This window comes from Mirounga angustirostris, unplaced genomic scaffold, assembly GCF_029215605.1.
Source record: "Mirounga angustirostris isolate CCGP_5_RB_7025 unplaced genomic scaffold, mMirAng1.0.hap1 SCAF_17, whole genome shotgun sequence".
NCBI lineage: Eukaryota > Metazoa > Chordata > Mammalia > Carnivora > Phocidae > Mirounga > Mirounga angustirostris.
In genome coordinates, this window is record NW_026991725.1 from 44,177,847 (window position 1) to 44,199,519 (window position 21,673).

The following is a 21,673-nucleotide window of genomic DNA, read 5'->3' on the forward strand; positions in this document are numbered from 1 at the left end:
AACCCGAACAGATGAAATAAAAATGATGACAGCAGTCATCAATGAAATGGGACACAAAGAAACAGAGAAATTAGTGAAACCAAAACATGTTAAGAAGACTTTTGATAAAACTCTAATCAGACTGATTAGGAAAAAATAGAGAAGGCACAAATTAACAGTATCAACAATGAGCAGATTCTACATCTATTAAAAGGCTAATGGAGAAATATTATAAACAGATTTATGCCAGTAAATTCAATCATTCAGATGACACGGATAAACCGTTTGAAAGACACCAACCATCAAAGCTGTTAACTGCTGGCGGGATGTAACTGGACAGCCACCGGGAAAGCAGTTGGCCATTTACTACAAAGGAAAAGCATTCATCTACTTCTGACTCAGCCGTTGAGCTCACTCCCAGACACTCACCCACGAGGAAAGGAAATAAACGTCCATACCTACACAAACATTTACAGCATCTTTGTTTGGAATGCCCGTGAACAGGTGGAGGGATGGAAAACTGCTGCATCCACCCAGGGCACACCGCGCGGTGCATCGTGAGGAGGACTCTTTCAGGGGCCAGGCAGGCGTCCTCGGGCTGGGTGGAGGTGAGGGGCAGAAGGGTGGCTTCGGCCACCGCGGGACACCCGCGGCTATAAGCTCACAGCCATCACTCCGGGACGCCCGTGTCACTTCTCACTGTCCCAAAGAACTGCGCCCTGGGCCCCATGTTCTCAGGACTCCAACTGCCCTGGCCGTGTACAAATGACAGACCTTGTGCATTCTAACTTCGCTCTTGCCGTAAGCATTCTGGGTTTTATGTTCCCGTGTATTTCTGGGTGATGCCCTCCTCGTGCACTGGGCTCCCGGGGCGAGGGGCCGTTGCAGGGAGGGGTCGGCGGCAGCCGCAGGATGGCGCAGCAGGCACACGCTCTGCTGTCTCCCCCGCGTGCAGAACCACTACTTGGAGCGCACAGGAACCACCTCACTTTTACGCTGCGCGTGACTTGATCTCTCCCTCCTAGAAGACTCGGAATTCGTCTACACAGGGGTCAGGGAAAGGCGCTGAGCGGAAGCCACGGCTGGGGGAGGCTGGTCTAGACCAGTGTAGCTCCCATCTCGGGACACGGGCTCCCTGCACCTACCAGATCCTTCGCTGGCTCAGGCCAGCACTACCAGCACCACGGGGTTCATGCACGCGTCTGAAAAAATTCAGGTTGGTCACGACAAGTTGTGAGAGAGCCTGAGCTGCCCTGGGGTGCCATATGAAGCAAAGCCCCAAATCCTTAACCTTGAACACGCTGGGTTCTCTTGCCTTGGCTTCCAGGGACCACGGTGTCCGGGGCCAGCACCCTGCCCTGCCGAAGCGGCGCTTAGCGCCACGGTGGTGAGTGCAAAGGAGTGCACTGGACCAGCCGCGCCTCATCCTGGTTTCTAGCTGCCCCCTTGGATCGCTGTGTCTGCTGGGCCTATAGGACTCCCAAGCTGCTGGCCGGTGATCGACAGGCAGCCTGGCTTGTATAGATACAACGAGCTGGTCTTTCTCCGTGTTCTTCTGCGGTTTTATTGTTTACCTTTTTTTTCCTACTGAGAGAAAAACAGCCAGAGGATCTGACAAAAGGCTCTGCACCAGGAAGAGGATCTGAAGCACAGTCTTAAAGGACCCCTTCTTGAAGTATGTTTGTTGGGGGGGGTATCTTAGCCATCCTTTCTTGGTGCCCTCTTCTCCATTTCCTATTTTGGGCCAGATCTGTCCTAAAAACTTGACTCCTACCCTATTCCTTCTTCTATCCCCCCACTTCCCCAAAAAAGCTCACACACCCTTATATTTAATTTCTGGGGTGTCTCCATAATTCTTAAATGATTTGTGCAAAATTCTGAAGAAGCCAGGAACACTCCATCCCTTGTTCCCAACCTCCCGAGTCAAGACTGTTCTTTGGCACGATTCTGGCCACACTGCTGTATTTAGATGGATCAAACCTGCTTCAGTCTCTAATCCTAGGGAAGATGTGCAAGCAGGTGGGGGGCGGGGGGCAGGGCTGGGAGACCAAGAAGGGAAGATGACTGGACCTCCAACCACTCAGGAGCATCCCTGAAGGTACAGGACATGCACGTCAAAGGGGCCACAAGACTGTTTCGTAGGATGTGGGTGAATGTGGGGCGCCTGGGTGGCTCAGTCGTTAGGCGTCTGCCTTCGGCTCAGGTCATGATCCCAGGGTCCTGGGATCGAGCCCCACATCAGGCTCCCTGCTCCTCGGGAAGCCTGCTTCTCTGTCTCCCACTCCCCCCTACTTGTGTTCCTGTTCTCGCTATCTCTCTGTCAAATAAATAAATAAAACATCTTACAAAAAAAGAAAAAAAAAGGATGTGGTGAATATAACTCCATGCTTAATGCAGGAAACTAAAGCTTTGTGTGGAATCTTGAATTTCTGGGGAAGGAGGGAGAGGAGGGAAGCATGTGCTTGTCTGCCCTCTCCCAAGCTCCCTCCCCCTGCTCCTGAACTGCAGGAGGCTGAGCCCCTGGGTTCAGTGACCCCGTCCCTGGAGAATACGGCTGTGATGGCTGGATCTGTTACCACTGTGTAATACACACTGACCCTTCCCCTTCGCCTCGGAAAGTACAGTGAAGAAAGAGACGCCCTCGTTTTTTAATGCGCCCCCTTGTCTTCTGTGCCAGCGAAGACACCCCGTGCCACACCAGGGAGGAATGGTGATGACAAGACCGAAGAGATGTGGCTCTAACAGAAGCCCAGATGCCACGCAGGTGGGACGGACACGGCCCTGCAGGCACGTGCAGCACCCAATGTCACCCTGCAGGCCAAGTGCTTGCCTGCTCCATAAAACACAACTCCACCCTCAGTCTGCCCAGCAGAAAATCTGTCTGGGTGCCATCGAGGCACCGTCCCCGAGGGCAAGATGCCAGAGGCAGGAGGCAAGTAGTTCTTACAGAGATGGAAGGTTCCTACGCAGCCGAGTCAGCACAGCGGCCCCCGGGGTCCCAAGGAAAGCCGGACCGTACTGCACAGGTTCCAATGTGGCGTATGTCAGGCAGAGGTGCATCAAGGACTCACAAGGTCCGTTTACACTGATGGGGTGTCCCAATGGCGGCACCTTTTTCTCTAGTGGTCGATACCAGCATGTCTTGTCACCCCAGCATCAGGGAGCAGATAACATGTGGTAAAGGCAGAGCGCCCTTGCTCTTCAAGTTCTCTGGCCAGAAGATGCTCAGCTTTCCGTGTAGCCTGCTTTGTCCTGAGCAGACTGTCGGAAAATCGAGTGGTGAGGCCCTGGGAAGCAATGAGCTATAAAGCTATTCACAAGCATGTTCCCGCCGCCGTCCAGACCGATCCCAAGATCAGAAATCTGAAAATGCACGTCACTGCCGGGCCCGTGCAGGAGCAAGCAGGGCCTGTGGGGCGAGAGCAGCGGGGTGGCCAGCATGCTGCCCCCACCCGTGTGCCATTCGGATGCGAAATGGGTCGCCTGGCTTCAGTATGTGTAGTTCTCAACACCTGATGGAGTCCAAAGATACCCAAATCTATGCTCGGGGGTGAAATACTAGGGGACAGGCACAGGCAAAGGCTTTTCGTTTTTACTTATGACAAGTTCCAATATCCAACATTAATGCAAATAAAAATTTTCAGTTTTCGGCAATTTAAACCTAAAACAACTATAAACAAACTGCCAAACGTTTCTAGACAAGGTCACTGGATTTTTTTTTTTTTTTTTTTTTTAAAGATTTTATTTATTTATTCATGAGAGACAGAGAGAGAGAGAGAGGCAGAGGGAGAAGCAGGCCCCCAAGGAGCAGGGAGCCCGATGTGGGACTCGATCCCAGGACCCTGGGATCATGACCTGAGCCGAAGGCAGACGCTTAACCATCTGAGCCGCCCAGGCGCCCAAGGTCACTGGATTTTTAAAAACAAATTCCTTACGGGGTGACAGAGAAAAAAAACTTAGAAACAAACTAGGCAGGGATGTCGGGGGCAAACTCTGGACTGTGGCTTCTCCCCCAGAGTGCACTGGGACTGGCATGTGGGCACTGGGGAGGGGTGTCCTGCCACCTCTCAAGCAGGTGGGCGCAACAGGTGTTCAATTTAGTATTGATCCCCGTATATTACAAATGTTCTTGGCTACTGTGAAACACTTCTTAACAAAAAGACAGTGACTGTCCAAAATAAAGCATGGGAACTGACCAGGACTTAGGACGAGAGAAGTGAACTTGGGGACACCACCTACCCCTACTGCGCTGGCGGATGCCAGCCCAGATTTTATACAAACAGCCCACTCGCCCCTCCCACATGCCACACCCGCCCTGAGCCTTGACCTGAAGCAGCTGTGGACTAAACACTCGTTCTCTACTGAGGGACCACCAAAAAACGGTTGGTCCAAAGCCACTCTGGGGACATCAGGATGGGAAAGAGCAGTTAACGTCTAGGTAGGGCCTGCAGTCCACTGCATTCTGAAAAGAACCTGATGTCTGCCCAAGTCCCTGACCCACGAAACCAAGCACCATCTACTCTGCTATTCCGAGTGTCCCATCACTGCTAGCAGATCTGCGGCAGGTGGAAGCATCTGGGGCATCTGGGGCACGCCTCCCCAGGAGCAGAGCTGCTCTGCAGCAGCGGCCTGGGCACCACGATGCTCGGGGTCAAATCTCTGTCCTGGAAAGCCCTGCATCGGTCTGCGAGGCTGCCCCCACCGCACGGGGCTGTAATGGCGGCACACGTACCCGTGTCCGTGAGTGAGGCTGACCCCCCCCCAGTCACAGCAAGCTCGAGGGGGCACGGCCGCCTCTCAGCTTCCAGCTTCCTCCTAGGGTGCCGTCAGTCTCAACCACTTGCAAGCCCAGAACACACCCTTAAAAGCATCGAAGAGCCACAATCAGAGGTACCTGCTGTCCCTTCACCAAGACCAAGTGGTCTGTGTGTATTGGCACGAGATGTGATGCAGAAGGCTGACCAATAGCGCGTGGACCCCTGCACCCTGTCTGCTTTGTGATGGCTAGGAACTCACACACTACCAGAATCATGGACTCTGCGTTTCTGGACATTATCTGTTTTCAAAATTGAGATCTTTACTTCTTCTTTAAAGCACGCTGATAATATCCACCAAGCACACATTTGAAACCGAAGTAAAACTCAATCCACATGTGGGGGATGGCCAGACGGGAGAAGATCCTAGGTTTCTAGGACCCTAGAGAAGGGGCACAAATCTTAAAGCAAGGATTCCAAAGTGAGATGCAATGCTACAGCCTGGGCCCTCAGCCCCACGGCAGACAGTTGTGGTCCAGGGATGGAGAAGCACCGTCCTGATGGGAATAAACTCTTCTTTGTTCAGTCTCAGCCACTTATCCAATTCCTATGTGGGGCGTCAGCTGACCGTTTCCTTTCCTTCTGCCCTCTGGCCCTCCAGCTTACAAACTCTCACAGAGATGCTGCTTGTTAACACTCAAGGCTTTTAAGCTGGAAGCTTTCTTCAACCCCCAGCCATCAGGCCCTGCCCAACCATGAAGGCCACACCCCAAGTCATCACCTTCTCAGCACCCCCTGACAAGCTGTATAGACTGTCCCTGATGCCTGAGAAGCCTGCCCTCTGCTGACCACTCCCTGGGGCCCACAGGCGTTTCTGTGCCTGGGTGCCGGGTCCCGAGAAAGCTGGGACAGGATGCTCTGGACGCCCTCTGTGATGGATCCGGCAGGACTGTCGGCGTTGCTCTGATATGTATCTGTTGCCAAAGAAACACCTGTTGCTGTGTAAAGCAAGAAATGTTGGTTGCTTAGTAGCAGCACAGATTAAGCCATTTTTGTGGAGGAAAGATGCGAGAGTGGAATCACCAATCCTCCCTTCTCACCTGAAAAAAGCAAATTCAGACTCTGAAGACAAGTTTTCATTTGGCAAAGTGCAGAGAGCACCCCGAACTACGAAAGTACCACAGAGGCTTCTGCCATGAAGGGTCTCCAAGCAGGATGCAGTGCAACCATTCTTCCGACACAAAGCCTTGATCCCGAGGGGAGCTCTTTGGGGTGAAGCATGGACATGTCCTTCCTAATGCTGCAAGGTCTTCGGGACTCTGAGACCTCCAACAAAATCCCCACCTGCTCCATTAGCCAAACTTCTGAAGTCCAGAGAATTCTAAAAGTTAGACTCTGAGATCGGGATGGGTACTCTCAAACATCAGACACCCTTAGGTCTGAGAGGTTTAGCAGAATTGGGACAGTAAGTGAGTTGGGAGGGGCCACAGAGGTCACTGAATTCAAACTCTATTTCACTCAGGAGCCTTTGAGGGGGCTCCCCCAAAGCTGTGAGCAAAGCATGTGACTGAGGTGGCACACCCAACAATCAGGAGCATGCCTGAAAAATCAAAATTCACACGAACCCTGAGTTCAAAGACAATACTAGCTAACATGAGGCTAAGGAAAAGCAGAAAATCATGTTTTATGTTGAATGAGGCCCTCAGTAGGCCTCTCGGTATCTGAAGGAAGCCACGTGACTGAGACAAGCGTACAATGTCCTCCCTTTCCCAAATAAACCAGAGGCTCTGATTCACGACACATTCTCCCTCATCAAATACAACCCTGGTTTTCTTTTGAACAGGTAAAGGGCATACCTCCTCCCTGCATCATTTTGTAGATTTTGCTCTCAATGTGGAGCTGAGGGTGTTTGGTTTTGACACATTCAAGCTTGATGGCAACTTCTTCTCCTGCAGCAATGTCCGTACCTTGGCAAAGAAAGAAAATCACAAACATTAATAATCTGGTGTCTACCACCTAACGCAATGCTACCACACTACAGACCCTCTGCTCTGTTTTCCACCATGAAATGGTGTCGGTGGTTAACAAACCCCTGTGGAAAATCATCATTACTTTCACTTTTTAAGCAGGAAGTCTTTGATATGTATAGAAAAATCTTATTTAGTATTCCCTCACCCACTTCCATATGTCCCCACTCTGATCACGTCAATAGGGGATCCAGAGACAGGGTGGTGTGCTTCTCTCTGCAAGGACTCCCTTCTTTTCTGCCCTGAACCTTGCTGTCCACCTGTTGGTCAGCCCCTGCGTCCACCCACCCAGGGCCAAGCAGTGGGGGAGTTCCAGGGTGACTGTGTATGCTCCCCGTTTCTCCATGCTGCCTGGACAGGCCTGTGTGGGTGGGTTTGGGCCTTTCTTTTTACCAAACACCCACATGGCTTCAGTCCACCCACCCCCAGTGTTGAGCCGCACGCATCCTGGAACAGTCAGGGCACTTCTCAAGTAGAATTGGTTCCCATAAGGAGACTCCTGCAAACCTCTCCCTTCCTGGGGAACAGGACCTTGCTGTGTATTTCTTACTGATGCTGGACCAGAGGGCAGACCCCTTTTCAGAGCCCAAACGAGACCCAACAACATGCACCTGTCACATACCTTTTGTTAGTTTTACGCTAAAACTGGCAAAACATCTGCTAATACCTCCCGATAACCAGCCCATAAGTTTGAAGGCAAAATCAGAGTTTTTATCTAAAAATGTTCTATCTCTGCTTTACTCCAATTAAGGAAATGCCAATGTGACAACACCCTGACCCAGGCTTCACAGACAAATGCTCCTGAGCTCTCATCTGCCCCAAAGCTGTGCCTGTGAACCCTTCTTCAAGAAGCTTTAGCTGGGGGCACCTGGGTGGCTCAGTCGTTAAGCGTCTGCCTTCGGCTCAGGTCATGATCCCAGGGTCCTGGGATCGAGCCCCGCATCGGGCTCCCTGCTCGGCCAGGAGCCTGCTTCTCCCTCTCCCACTCCCCCTGCTTGTGTTCCCTCTCTCTTGCTTCTCTCTCTGTCAAATAAATAAATAAAATCTTAAAAAAAAAAAAAAAAAAGCTTTAGCTGGAGAGAACAGGGCAGAGTCTTAAATAGCACATACCTAGTCCTCCCATAGGTGGCTTCTGAGTACGGTGTCCCCCCTTATCTGCGGACGACCTCGGTCTGTGAACAGACAGTCCTGCACCTGCCCCACAGTCAGGTCAGCAGTAGCCTCACCCGATGCCACAGGCCCACATCACTCCCCTCCCTCCTCCCGTCACGTAGGCACTTCATCTCACAGCGTTGCAACAAAGGGGGGTACAGCTCATTGCGATGATTTTGAGAGACCCCAGTCACAGAACTTTATTTACAACATATTGCTATAGTTGCTCTATTTCATTATTAGCTATTGTGAACCTCTTACTGCACCTAATTTATAAATGTTATCATGGGTAAGTATGTCTAGGAAAAACAAGGTATACATACCTTGTATGTATCTGGTACTGTCCGTGGTTTTAGGCACCCCCTGGGGATCATGGAATGTTCCCCTGTAGATAAGGGGGTCCGATGTATAAACCACTTTAATCCTTCCCAGCAGTATGTTTATCTGTACTGGTTCCAGCAGCTCAACAGACCCCAGACACTTCCTTCCCCAGGAGATTGTAGTGTTGGACAAAGCAACCTCAACTGACTGGTTTTTCTCTCCACAGGTTTAGTGGGGAGAAGTGCAATCTGCTTCACAAGAGACTTGCACAGAGGAGTGGGTTCACAGTTACAAAGCACTCTGAGATTCCCAGGCAAAGGCAGAATAAGATCAGCAAGCACTAAAACCATGATCAGCCTGCAGGAACGCTGCCTGCTGCTGTTTGTGTGTCCACTAAACGCCCAAGAACCCCCAAAGTCTCCTCCAGACTGCTCAGAGGGCTGCAAGAAGTGCAGTGCTTCCTGTGAGCCTGAACCCAAAACCATGGGGATAACCACCATCTGATCACTGCAAGTGACCATTCCAGATTTAAGAACTTCATTTACCATTCCACAGAGACTCTTTTAGGCACTCAGAAAGAAGACAGGTAATACATTTTGTTCTTCCTACCCGCATTTGCGATGATCTATCCAATCACAAGAGAAATGACTTCATCGTAAATGTACTGTGCAAATGAGAAATGCACTGGGAGTTCCTGTGAGGACCTGGACTCTGAGCTGAACCCGCCAGCCCAGGAGACACAGAGAAACGGATGACTCAGCTTACTGGTTACATCAGCAACTCTGTCCCCCAAAGCATGAGCAGGGGGGCCTTTAGCGAGAGCACTCGTGCTCCACCAACTACGTCAGCACTGTCACCCTTACCATGAAGCAGGTTTTCAATGACAAGACAGCCCGGACCCACACAGACTACCTACCAGACCAGCTCCTTCAAGAAGGCAGAGAACGTTCTAGCTCCACTCTATTGTGGCTGATAGTGCAAACATCAATCAACCCAGCAATACTGACCTGACAGTCTTGGAGGCAATGACCATAGGCAACTCTGGAACACAATTTGAATTCCATTCTCCTATCATGGTGCCAGCCTCCCCCCAGGATCACACTTGAAAACAGGGCCAGCCTCCTCCAGGATCACACCTGAAGACAAGGCCAGCCTCCCCCTAGATCACACCTGAAAACAGAGACAGCCTCCCCCCAGGATCACACCAGTAAGAGCCAGCCTCCCCAAGGATCACACCAGCAACAGAGCCAGCCCCCCCTCCACGATCACGCCTGAAAACAGAGACAGCCTCCCCCAGGATCACACAGTTAAGTAGGGCCAGCCTCCCCCAAGGATTATACCAGCAAATAGGGCCAGTCTCCCCCAGAATCACATCTGAAAACAGGGCCAGTCTCCCCCAGGATCACACCAACATCAGAGCCAGCCTTCCCCTAGGATCACAACTGTGAAAGTTGCCCAGAGTCACATGACCCAAAGAGAGACTGGGCTTGGGCTCTGCAAATAAATGTGAGAACAGCATACACTCTGGGCCGTTTCCTTGCAAGGTCTTTGCCCACTGGGTAGATGTACCAAGCAGCCCAGCTTCAATTCCTGTGCATTCTGAGAAGCAAACACCACAGGCAAAACCAAGGTCCACCAGTGTGCAGCCCTGCAGCCCTGCCCCATCTCCTATGGCTGGCATCACACCTCACGCTTCACTGGGAGGGCTGCTGCAAGTCTAGTGCTCAAAACACCAGCCGGCCACGGGGGCACCAATACAGGGCAGTGAGAGAGCCCCGAGGAGCTCTGACAGCAAAGTGATGCTGCTGCAACATTTTAATCTTACTTTACAAAAGTAATGGTCTGTGAAGGATTGGAAATTACGAAACCCAGTCCTTCAGCACAACTTTTTTTTTTTTTTTAAAGATTTTGTTTATTTATTTGACAGAGAGAGACACAGCGAGAGAGGGAACACAAGCAGGGGGAGTGGGAGAGGGAGAAGCAGGCTCCCCGCGGAGCAGGGAGCCCGATGCGGGACTCGATCCAGGGACTCCAGGATCATGACCTGAGCCGAAGGCAGTCGCTTAACCAACTGAGCCACCCAGGCGCCCAGCACAACTAACTTTTACAAGTACTTCTAGATAGGGAACAAGAATTTAAAAGACCCCACTGAGCACTAGGTTTCAGATTTACAAATCAATCCACAGTGTCTTTTTACACTAAGCAGTTTTATCTCCCCAACAACCTCAACTCCTCCTGTAGCTAAGCAACCCCACCCGGTCGCAAAAGAGTTCCTCTCTCTAGGCAAAGGTGTTACTCTCTGCTTAGACACAGGTTGGTGGTGGGCCTAGGAAAACAAGATTATGTCTCTCAAGTTGAGCCAAGTCAGATGGTGAATTAAGTGAACCTAACCCCACGCCTGACTGTCCTAGGACAGCTGTCCTAACGCCCAACTCCCACTGAAGACGGTCTTATCAGAGAAACAGGGAGAGGCCTCTGGGTAGCCAGGCAAAGGTCACTCTCACAGGGCAACTGGTGACAAGGCAACTGATGCAGGATCACAACCTCTCATCAGACACACTCAGAACTTAAGCCACCACCCTAAAGAACACAGGCCGGTGACTAGGAAAGCTTCAGCCAGTGCAGGCAACTGGTCTTCTCTCCCGGCCGGCCAGCCAGCCACCACTCTGGAAGCCCTACTGCGTGCCAGACATCCTTGCACAGCACTCCTGAAGAGAAAGTCAGTGAGAGGGAAAACGTTAAACTCAGGTATGAAGAGGTTACTAAGCTTCAGCTCTCTAGAGGTATTTATGAACGTTGTGACGTCAGACTGCACAGCCCACCCAGGTAACACATGGGCAGAGGAGGCCATTCTCTGATAAACGGAGGGAGTGACAGGGTCGGATACAAAGGCCAACGGGCAGGAAGAAAACCTCCATTCCAGCAATCATGAATGGCAGGGGCAGGGGATGGGAGGGGCCCGAGGACCCTTCTGCCAGCCTCGAGAAGACAGACATGGACGGGAACAGAGAGCCGGAGGTTCGCAGACACTGTGGAACACTGGCTGACAGAACAGCGACTGTTGCCGACTGCTGAACCGCCACTCCACACACTCCCTTCTTCCCTCAGCTCCACTGCTCACACTGAGAACACGTGGTCCACCTTCCGAACATGGCCCGCCCCGTTTTTCAAATGTTAGCAGGTGTACGAGAGGTATACTGCCCACACGTGGAAGGGCTTCTGGTGTCCAGTGCCTCACAAAACATCACCTCTAGCAGCAAAGGGTCAAAGCTGAGAGAAGCACGGGGCTGGGAGGGCTCTGCCTTACGCCCACTGCCAATGCTAAGTACAGGCAACATTTTGCCTAAGTGTGTCCTATACAGGATACATGAGCTCTGAGGCCTTCTCAGCCTGCCCTTCCCAAGAGCCCTTGGGACCTGGCAAGCTTGGAGGTAGACGGAGGATCAGGACTGCACACTTTGGGGTCCATGGTGGCCCAAATCCAGTACATAAACTTTCTGAAGTCCAGGCATTGGAGAAACAGCCCCAACGTACTGCCCCTCTTTAAAGGGGCAACTGTGGGAAGGACTGGAGTAACTGGCAGGGCACAGTGCTCCCTGACCATGTCCGTGCAGCAGGCCGCTAGGAAGGCAGGCCAACACTGGGCCCTCTTGGTCCACAAGGCACTCAGCAAGCTGAAAGACGGCCTCCTCTTCTCACAGTTTCAAACCTCTGAAAGCACAGAAAGTCCCAGGCGGAAATCCAAGACCCCAAATGCCAGGATTACAACATGGTGAACCTATGTAGAGGAGTCGAGAGTGTTCTGATCAATAGCAAAATGACAGCAGTAGAAATGATTTAAATTGTAATCACACCAGAATATGTGGGACATAACAATTTCAAGATATGAGGACCCAATTCCTTAACAAACGCCTTTACCTACACAGGAAAAAACTATGGTAAGGATGACTCACTCCATTCCACGGTCTTTGGAACAGCCATCTTTGACCCTCAACCACAGCAGCTGGTGAGCTTCCTCAAACCCAGTTTTCCAGGCACATCTTACTCAAGTAACAAGATCACCTCTCCTCAGTGGCGCAGCACTTAGCCTGAATGGACCACCGTGCCGGCCAAGAGCCGCTGACGGAAAAGATCAGTGGTGTCTTAGGTGCACCTCAAAGGATGGGGGGGCCGAGTGGGTGCTGGGAGCCACGGCGTGAGAGGCACAGCCCACCCGTCTTCGAGCACACATCCCTCCGGGATGGGTCAGCCTGATCTGCGTATCCAGTGCTACTGGTGTGTGCGCCCACCACAAGGTGAGGCCCAGAGGACACAGCAGTGAATAAGCAGACAGGGCTCCCTGCACCAGCCTCAGAAACACAGAGCGGCCAACACCAGAGGACAGAAGGTTTCAGAATATTTTTCTGATGCCTGTGTAAGGGCGGCTAATGGATGGACTTTTCAGTACAGCTCCTACATCCTAGGTTAAAACTTAAGCCAAAATGTACTGTTCTATAAATAAGGTCATCAGTTTACATTCACCCAGCAATTCTCCCTACACGAACACAACCGAGGATGCAGAGAGCTGACTCCTGGATAGAATCATCTCTAAAGTGTGTTTTACTCAACAGGACAGTGAGGCAGAGGGCAGGCAGGGTCACAGGCATCTGTAAGGCCCGGGACAGGCGTGCTCGGTGGGGTAAGAAGGGGCCCAAAGCAGTAATGAACTACACAAACCTGCACTCCCCTTAACGCGGTCGACCCAGGGGCTGCACCGGCCCCGGTGACAAGAGGGCAGGACGGGGTGGGCATCGCCGGAAGCTCCTCCTGACCCTCTGACAGGTACAGAGCCCAAGAGAAACAGCAGAGCAGGGGCTCTGCGCAACAACAGAGCGTGTTTACCCCAAACTCGCGCAACGGTCCCCCTGCACACACACGACCGCCCGGCTGCGGTGCTCAGGTCCAGGGCCTATTGAGTAACTTGCACACAGAGCCCCTGAGAAATGCAGGGAAGCTGTTTTTAAATCCCCAACTTTAAGACGCAAGCCAGTCGCTCAGGTTACACGTGTCCGTGCACATTCTTCCACTGTAAATCTGAAACAACCCAGACCTTTCTAATCCCATTCTTTTCAAATCCACCTTGAGAATTTTCACAGCCAGGGGACGACCTCGTGAGCACAGAGACCTTTGCTACTCGATTTGCCTGATTTCGCCAACATGGCCACGCCGACTTCGTCCGGACTCACCTAAGCCCCGCTCTGGCTCCTGCCCAGGGGCGCAACACGTACTCCGGCGGCGCTCGCCCAGGCGGAGGACCCGACCACCGGGCGGCCCTGCGCTCGGTCCCGCGGTCTAGCGGCCCGAGGGCCAGACCCAGGGCAGCTGGCGAGCCCGGGCTGCACTGTCGCAACGCTCGAACCGGCGCCCCGGACTTTCCCGTGCCCACCCCCCACGTGCACAGGACGCAGGGGGCCGCACAGCCGCCCGGCGGCCTTTGTCCGCCTGCGGGGACACCCGGGCGCGGACACCCGGCGGGCCGGGGCGCAGGGCCACTCCCCGGCGGCCGCGGGCGCACGTCTGGGCAGGTGCCGCCGGGGGCGCGGGCCGGACCCCGCCGAGGGGCCGAAGAGCTCCCGGCGCCCCACGCCCGCCTGGGGGGCTGCGGGCCCGGACCGGGCGGGGCGGGGCGGGGCGGGGGGCGGTCCCGGCCGCAGCCGCAGGCCGGAGAGGGGGCGCCCCGGGGCGGGGGCCGGACGAGGGCTGGAGGCGGTCTGCCGCTGGGTCCCCGGAGCGGGGGCCGGCCGTGTCCGGGACCCGGGACCCCGACACGGGGCCGGGGGCCGGGCGGCCGCCGGGCTGGGGGGCGGCCCGGGCTCGGGGGGGAGGGGCGCCTCACCGAGATAGATGTCTCCGAAGGAGCCGCTGCCGATCTTCCGGCCCAGCCGGTACCTGTTCCCGACTCTGAGCTCCATGGCGGCGGCGGCGGCGGCGGGTCCGGCTCGCTCCTGCCCTCCCGGCCGCTTCCTGGGTCTGAGCTCGGGGAGGCGGCGCCGCTGCTGCCGCTACGGCGGGTCGGGCTGCCGGCTCCGCCCCCCTCACGGCCCCGCTTTCACCATCGCTTTCCGGCCGCCTCGCTGCTCCCAGCGCCTCAATACGGGGCGGATGGGACAGTCCGAGCGCCGCCGCCCCTGCTCCAGCCCCCGCCAACCCCGCTCGCCCTCTCCCCGTCGCGGATGGACTCGGATCTTCCGGGCCTAAATCCCCCTTCAGCGGCCTGAAGGAGCCGCCGCCATCGCGCTGTGACGTCACTTCCCCTAGCAACCCGGCGGGGCGGGGCTGCGCTGCCCGAGGGGCGGGGCCGCGGCTTCAGGCGGCGGGGCGGGGCGGGGCGGGGCGGGGCGGGGCGGGGCGGGGCGGGGCCGGCGCGCACCCGCGTTCCCCGGACCCTGGGACTCCCGGGCCATCCCCCCTTCTCTCTTCGCCTCGCCACCGCAGCCCCGAGCCGGGAGACCACCCCCGCCCTGCCCGTCCCCACGTGCAGGCTGCATGTGCTGGCGCAGGGGCTTCGTTTGTCCTGGCAGGTGTCTGGGAAGCCGGCGGCTCCCCGCGACAGACCTGGGACAGGCCCCCAAGCAGTGATTTTTGCAAGAGGGAAAGAGGGGGCCGAGCCTGTCTGTCCCTGCAGGTCCCGGAACCCGCAGGACACAGGCTGGGACACAGGCTGGGACACAGGGGCACAGGTGTGCTGGGCCTCTTGCCTGCCCGTGGTCTACTGAGCTACCCTCCCCGGCAGCACGGCCTGCTGCTGCCCGCCCACGTCCTTCCTTCGTCTGGTCGTCCGCGCTCAAACCTAGAGCCTGCTGTCAGACCCCAAAGGAGAAGGGGAAGCTACCAGGGCTTCAAAGTGTGAGGCCCGCCGGCCTCAGTCCCATCTTCCCGGAAACCGAATCAACCTGTTCATCTCATTTGTATTGGTTCTGAATGTTCTTCCTTGCAAAAGAAAACAAGAATGTTCAAGTTCAGAATGATGGCCAGCTCCTAAGATCTGGAGCCCTGATTCTGATCACTGGGAAGGGAGTCCTCCAGAGAGGCATCCAAACCAAGAAGGAATGACTTTCATGCCATTGCTTCTTGAGGCCTACGCCCACCCCACGTAAAAAGGGAGAACCAGAATATGCAATGTTAATACATACTTTTGAACATCTAGCAAATATCTACTGCTCTTGTACAGGGTTGCGGGAGGTGTGGGCAGGAGAGCAGCACCGTCTCTGGGGGTGGCCGAGGAAGAGAGCAGTGGGGAGTGAGTGTACAAAGTGGACAGGGCTCTCCACTGGCAGGTATCCCCTCTCCAGCACTCAGTCTCAGGAGTGCAGCCCCTGCCCCCAGGTAGTTGGGGGTCGTGGGGTTGCCCGCATCAATCCCCGAGCATTGTGTAGCAGTGCCTGGAGACAGGGGAGGCTGGGAATGCCCCATGGCCATGTGTCAGCCTGGTTTCTCAGTCTTACGGGGTGGGGGTGGGGGAGTCTGTCAAACTAGTAAAAATAGCCTGTTGGCAGAATTCCCTGATGAAAGGGCCCTGTTCCCCCTCCCAGAAAGCCATGAGTACAAACTGGAAACAGAAAGTGACCTGGAGGGGCGCCTGGGTGGCTCAGATGGTTGAGCGTCTGCCTTCGGCTCAGGTCATGATCCCAGGGTCCTGGGATCGAGTCCCGCATCGGGCTCTCTGCTCCTTGGGAGCCTGCTTCTCCCTCTGCCTCTCTCTCTCTCTGTCTCTCATGAATAAATAAATAAAAATCTTTAAAAAAAATTTTTTTAAAAAAAGAAAGTGACCTGGAAGTACAGTCCGCCGGCCACTCCCTTAGCTGCCCTGGGCTGATCACTGGCCAGCAGTCCATCCTGGGGACTAAGGGTCCTCTCTCAAAAAGAAGCTGCAACTGTTTGGGCCTCCCCCAGGCCCCAGGGTTCTGCCTACGTCACCCATTTATGCTTGGAATTGGCCAGGATAATCAGCCAACAGCAGGACCAAAGTCCTTGCTTGTGTTTTACTCCCCATGATGGGGGAGTACCCGGAAGAGGCCCGCACAGGAGCAGAACCACCTTCTTCCAGGAGCCATTTACCAGGGCCTGTGCCAGGGTCGGAGGCCTGTTACCCCAGGACCATGCTGCAGTTGGCCTGCCGCAGAGGCTACACCTGTCCTCTGTGTATTCCTTAGAGCCCCATTTGTGAAGCACCTTGCAGGGTGGGGGCTTGCCGAGGCGTGCCATGACAGCTGCTTCCCCACTTGCAGCCTCCAGAGGCCAGGATGACTCGGAGTGGGGCCGACCTGACTGGTGTAGTCTCCAGAATCCTCTCTGTCCTCACGTGCTCTGCCATTCACTTGTGCAGTCTTGAGAAGGGCCAAAGTCAATGCCCCCAGACCCTCCCTTGGAGCGTTGGCGAGAGGACCAGGGATAATACAGAGAGCGAGAAGGCTGGTACAGGTGCACGCGTGTTCTCGCCGTTGGGGACAGCCTGAGCCGTGTCCCAGCGCACACCGAATGCCCAACTCCCAGGCCAGGCCTTTGCAGCTGGGGTGGCCTCCCTGGGCTCCCCCCAGCTGAGTGTCACTGCCCCCTTCTGGCAAGGGCGCTGGCCCGTGCTATCTGCTCCCTGAGAAACTCGCTCGTGCCCAGGTCTCCCCAGGTGTGTTCCCAACGGGGCTGGGGGCTCCTCCACCCCTGTCGGGGGCCTTTTTTATTTTAACCCCAAACCGCAGTAGAAGGCAAGTCTCACGCAAAAGGCTGAGGCTGGGGGCCTTTCCGGCCCGACACCGCCCCGCAGGCCCGCCCCTACTGCTCGCCACCCGCCCCCCCCCCCGCCCCCGGCACGCCCCGCCCCTTTCTCTCCGGGGCGCTGCGCTTGGCTGTCAGGGTCGCGCGAGTCTGCAGACCATTTCCGCTCCACCTCGCCCTGCGTTTTCAATGCACTGCCAAATCCGCTGTCCCCTTCGCTTTCACCCAAACTCCCTCTGACCTCTCAGGCAGGCCGGGAGGCTTCGGCGGACAGCGGGTCCCGCTTGTCCGCGGTCCTCCCGCCAAAGCAGAGCGCCAGAGCAGCAAACTGAGAGCGCGCGCGTGCGGGTCCGCGGGGGACTCCCTGGGCCTGCGGGTCTGTGTGCGCGTGAGAGCAGCCTGATTGACGCTGACTCCACATGCTGTTCAATTCACGCACTTACAGGGTACGGTTCAGGGGGTTTCAGTACATTCACGGAGGTGGGCAACCGTCACACAATCCAGTTTAGCTTTTCATCACCCCGAAAAGAAGCTTGTACCCTGCAGCTCGGCCCCGCACCCCATGAACGATCCGAGCTCACTGGTGTGTACCCCGCAGCCGGCCCTGCACCCCATGAACGATCTGAGCTCACTGGTGTGTACCCGCAGCCGGCCTTGCACCCCATGAACGATCCGAGCTCACTGGTGTGTACCCGCAGCCGGCCTTGCACCCCATGAACGATCTGAGCTCACTGGTGTGTACCCCGCAGCTCGGCCCCGCACCCCATGAATGATCCGAGCTCACTGGTGTGTTCCGAAGCCTGGCCCCCGCACCCCATGAACGATCTGAGCTCACTGCGGTGTACCCGCAGCTCGGCCCCCGCACCCCATGAACCATCCGAGCTCTGTGCTCTCGCTCACTGGTGTGGCCAGGTTAGCATCAGGCTGCCAAGGTTTGTGAGTTCTTGTCCCCTGTGAGCGCACGGCTCCCTTCTCCCATCCTGCCTCACACCGTGGACTCTTGTCAGACTCTGGGGAAGATGGGCACACTCCAGTCTGTGAAATAGGAGGGTGTGTGTGCATGTGTGCTTGGAAGGGTACTTGACCTGGGACTGGGCTCCCCGCAGTGCTGTGTCTCTTGGCAGCCCTGCGCCTCCTGTCATGGGCTCAGTGCCCCCTCCTCCTCTGGCTTCCAGGAGTTTTTGCCCCAGGAACTCTTCTGACACTCCACTGCACCTCTTCAGCTTCCTGAAAGACAGTACGAGCTGGTCCTGATTGGCCAGTTCTTTTCCGCCCCAGGTCACAGGTCACTGGGCAGGCCCAAGGACAATACCCTGGAGCTGATTAATGGGGACTGAGTCATTTGCAGAGATCCTGAGGACCTGTGGCTCCCCTTGGCCAGAGCTTGGGGCAGCTCAGGGTCACTGAGGAGAGGTTTCGTGGCCCAGGCTCACACCTGGACAGGTCACCCCGGCCGCCACATCTTTGTCTGGCTCCTACGTGAGCACCCAGAGGTGAAGAGTCTTCTTGTTGCTCCTACTGCATGTCGACAAACCATAGCAATGCCGAGCGGTGTTATTCCCTTAGAGTCTTCTTTGCTTGATGCAGAAACTGAGGCCCAGAGACTGTCCGGCTGCAATTTCTAGGTTTTCCAGGACGGCTGCAAGTTAAAATATCCTGTATGTTTTTTTTTTTTTTAAGATTTTATCCATTCATTTGACAGAGACAGAGAGAGCACAAGCAGGGGGAGCGGCAGAAGCAGAGGGAGAAGCAGACTCCCGCTGAGCAGGGAGCCATCCCAGGACCTTGGGATCATGACCAAAGCTGAAGGCAGATGCTGAACTGAGTGAGCCACCCAGGCGCCCCATAAAATATTCTGTATGATTTTGACAAAAACTAACAAAAAGAGAGGTTCACGAGAGAATGGGATAACCAGAAGATGGAAGCAGCCCGTGTCCAAGGGTGGATGAACAGATAAACAAAAGGCAGCTTATCCACACAGCAGAATATTACTAAGCCTTGAAAGGGGAATAAAACCTACACCTGCTACAACATGGGTAAACCCGGAGGACAGTGCGCTCAGTGAAATAAGCAGACACAAAGAGAGAAATGCTGTGTGATTCCTAGAGCAGGCAGGGACAGAAAGCTGAGTAGAAGGTATGGGGCTGGGGGAGGGGAGCTAGCATTAATGGGGACAGAGTTTCAGTTCGGGGTGGTGGGAAGAGTCTGGAGGTGGACGGTGCTGAGGGCTGTACATTTAATGGTAGAAATGGTAAATTATATGTTAGGCATACTTTACCACAACTTTAAAAAAAAAAAATCCATGGACCAAAAGAGAGGGGGAGGGGGAGAGGAAGAGAGGAGAGGGGAAAAGGAAAAGGGAGAGAGGAAGGGGGAGAAGGGGAGGGGAGGGTGCTTTTCTCACCCCGGAGGGCAAGAACTTCCCAGGGACACAGCAGTGCTGTGCTGTCTGCCTGGGTCTTGTTTGCTTGCGTTTGACTCTGCAACCCAGACGGGTGGTTGGAACCACGGGTGGGCGCCGTGGACATGGGAAGGTGCTGAGCCCAGCACAGCCACCAGCCCCAGGGCAGGATGATCCCTTTGTCATCACCCCCGGGGGGGGGGGGGGCACTGTTGCCAAGGCTCCTCCACCACCAGACCCTGCACCTCAGAGAGGAAGAGCTGCAGGAGGAGGCGGTGGGGGCACCACCTGCCGGCAGGGTAGGGAGGACCGTGTGGGACACCCTGAAGCCAGCTGGCCATAGGGCCCAGAGAGGCCTCTTGGTACACAAGAGCGACACAGAACCCGATCTCGGGACAGGGAGGCAAAGGGATAAGGAGTCCTCTGCCGGCCCCTCCTGTATCTGTACGCGTGCGCGTGCACGCTGTGCGTGTCTGTGTGCAGAGCGTACTGGGAGTGTGTGTGTGCATGCACCGCCAGAGAAGCAGGCACGCACATAGACGTGGGCTCACGCTGTGCACACGCACGCACACGTGTGCCCGTATACCCACGCATGCACACATGCACACATACGTGTGTACACACATCCTTGCATGCATGCTGGCGTGTAGTGGGAAATAGGAATGACCATCTCTCTGGAACTGGGGAAAGGAAGCGCTAAATAAAAATTCTCCATATGGAAAGGACCACTGAGGGCTTCTAAAAAAATTGGAAGCTGGGGGCAGGGACTGAGGGGAGTAGAATCTTTCCAGAGGTCTCATTATAGGTGGGGAGGAGGGGAGAAAAGGGGAATAAATGTCTTCTAGAGACTTCATCTTGTTGGGGGGGGGGGGTGAGGAGTAGAGCTTCTTAGAAGCTCCCTGCTGCCAGATCAGATGTACCATCTGGCACTGTGCCGGTGACATGTGAGGTCTCCCCACAGCCGGCAGCAAGAACTGAAACTCCCTCCTCTGACCAGAGCCCCGGCCCACCCCTTCCAGCCCCGTGTCTCCAGCATGGGCCCAGACCCTGTTCAGAAGGTCAAGTCCCATGCAGGCACTGCCCTGCTTAAAACCAGCGTACTCAGGGCGCCTGGGTGGCTCAGTCGTTGGGCATCTGCCTTCGGCTCAGGTCATGGTCCCAGGGTCCTGGGATCGAGCCCCACATCGGGCTCCCTGCTCCGTGGGAAGCCTGCTTCTCCCTCTCCTACTCCCCCTGCTTCTGTTCCCTCTCTCGCTGTGTCTCTCTCTGTCAAATAAATAAAATCTTTAAAAAACAAAAAACCCCAGCGTACTCCTGGCCGGGGTGGTGTCAAGCGATGCAGCCGCTTTGGAAAACTGGAGAAACGGTTTGGCGGTCCCTCAAGAAGGTGAGGGTAGAGTTACCGGGTTACCCAGCAGTTCCCTAGAGAGTTGAGAACATTCATCCACGCGGAAACATGCATGCACATGTCTGTAGTAATGTTCTTTTATGCGTAATTATAGTATTATAGCCCAAAGTAGAAACAACCCAAATGTCCATACCAGATGAATGCATAAACAGAATATGGCCTGCCTGTATGATGGAATATTTACTGTTCAGCCATGAAAAGGAATGAAGCACCGATACCTGTCACGGGGCAGGTGAACCTTGAAAACATGCGCTGGGTGAAAGAAGCCCAGACTCAAGGGGCCCCACACGGTGGGGTTCTGTTTATGTGAAATGTCCGGAACAGGGACAACAGAAAGTGGACTGGGGGCCAGGGAGGGAGCTGGGAATGGGGCTGGGGGCAGACTGCTGACGGGCGAGGGGTCTACTCCTTCTTTGGGATGACAAAAACATTTCAGAACTGGGTAGAGGTTATGATTGTACATCATGAATGTATAAAGAGCCACTTAACTGTATACTTTAAAATGGCTAAAATGGTGAATTTTATGTTAAATGAATTTTACCTTAAAATAACACAGATTAGCCCTGGGGACTGAACTCAGATTCCTTGCTGGGGTTTAGATGGTCCTCACCGTGTCCCCTTTCATGCCCCCGCAGGAATGACCTGCAGTTCCCCAAGAGCATCCATGTCTCCTGCCCCAGGGCCTTGGCACGCACTGCCCCTTCCACCTGTAATGTTTTTGTCTCTGACCTTTGCTCAACTTAGTTCCCTGTTTCCCCTCTCCCCAGTGAATGATACTGATCTGGTGCCCTTGGGGTGCACAAGTGGTAGGTGACCGAACAGGGGTGGAGGGGCCACCACCCTGAAGGCAGTGGCTAGGAGGCCGAGCTTGGAGGGCAGG

General features: G+C 55.1%; 1 protein-coding gene across 6 annotated transcripts in view; it reads right to left on the minus strand.

Annotated features, from left to right (window-relative positions):
* Positions 1-14,506, minus strand: part of CSNK1D (casein kinase 1 delta) — a 39,275-nt gene extending 24,769 nt beyond the window's left edge. For 3 of the 6 annotated variants that reach the window (XM_045888221.3, XM_045888222.3, XM_045888223.3), the window contains exons 1-2: positions 14,109-14,506; positions 6,590-6,700 (exon numbers count right to left, since the gene is read on the minus strand). In XM_045888221.3, coding sequence (XP_045744177.1) covers positions 6,590-6,700; positions 14,109-14,184 — 187 coding nt within the window. In that variant the 5' untranslated portion in view covers positions 14,185-14,506. Of the gene's footprint in view, positions 1-5,833; positions 6,098-6,589; positions 6,701-13,458; positions 13,661-14,108 lie in introns of those variants that run through there. The other 3 variants (XM_045888225.3, XM_064582285.1, XM_045888224.3) reach the window with 3 other exon arrangements.
* Positions 14,507-21,673: the final 7,167 nt, after the last annotated feature.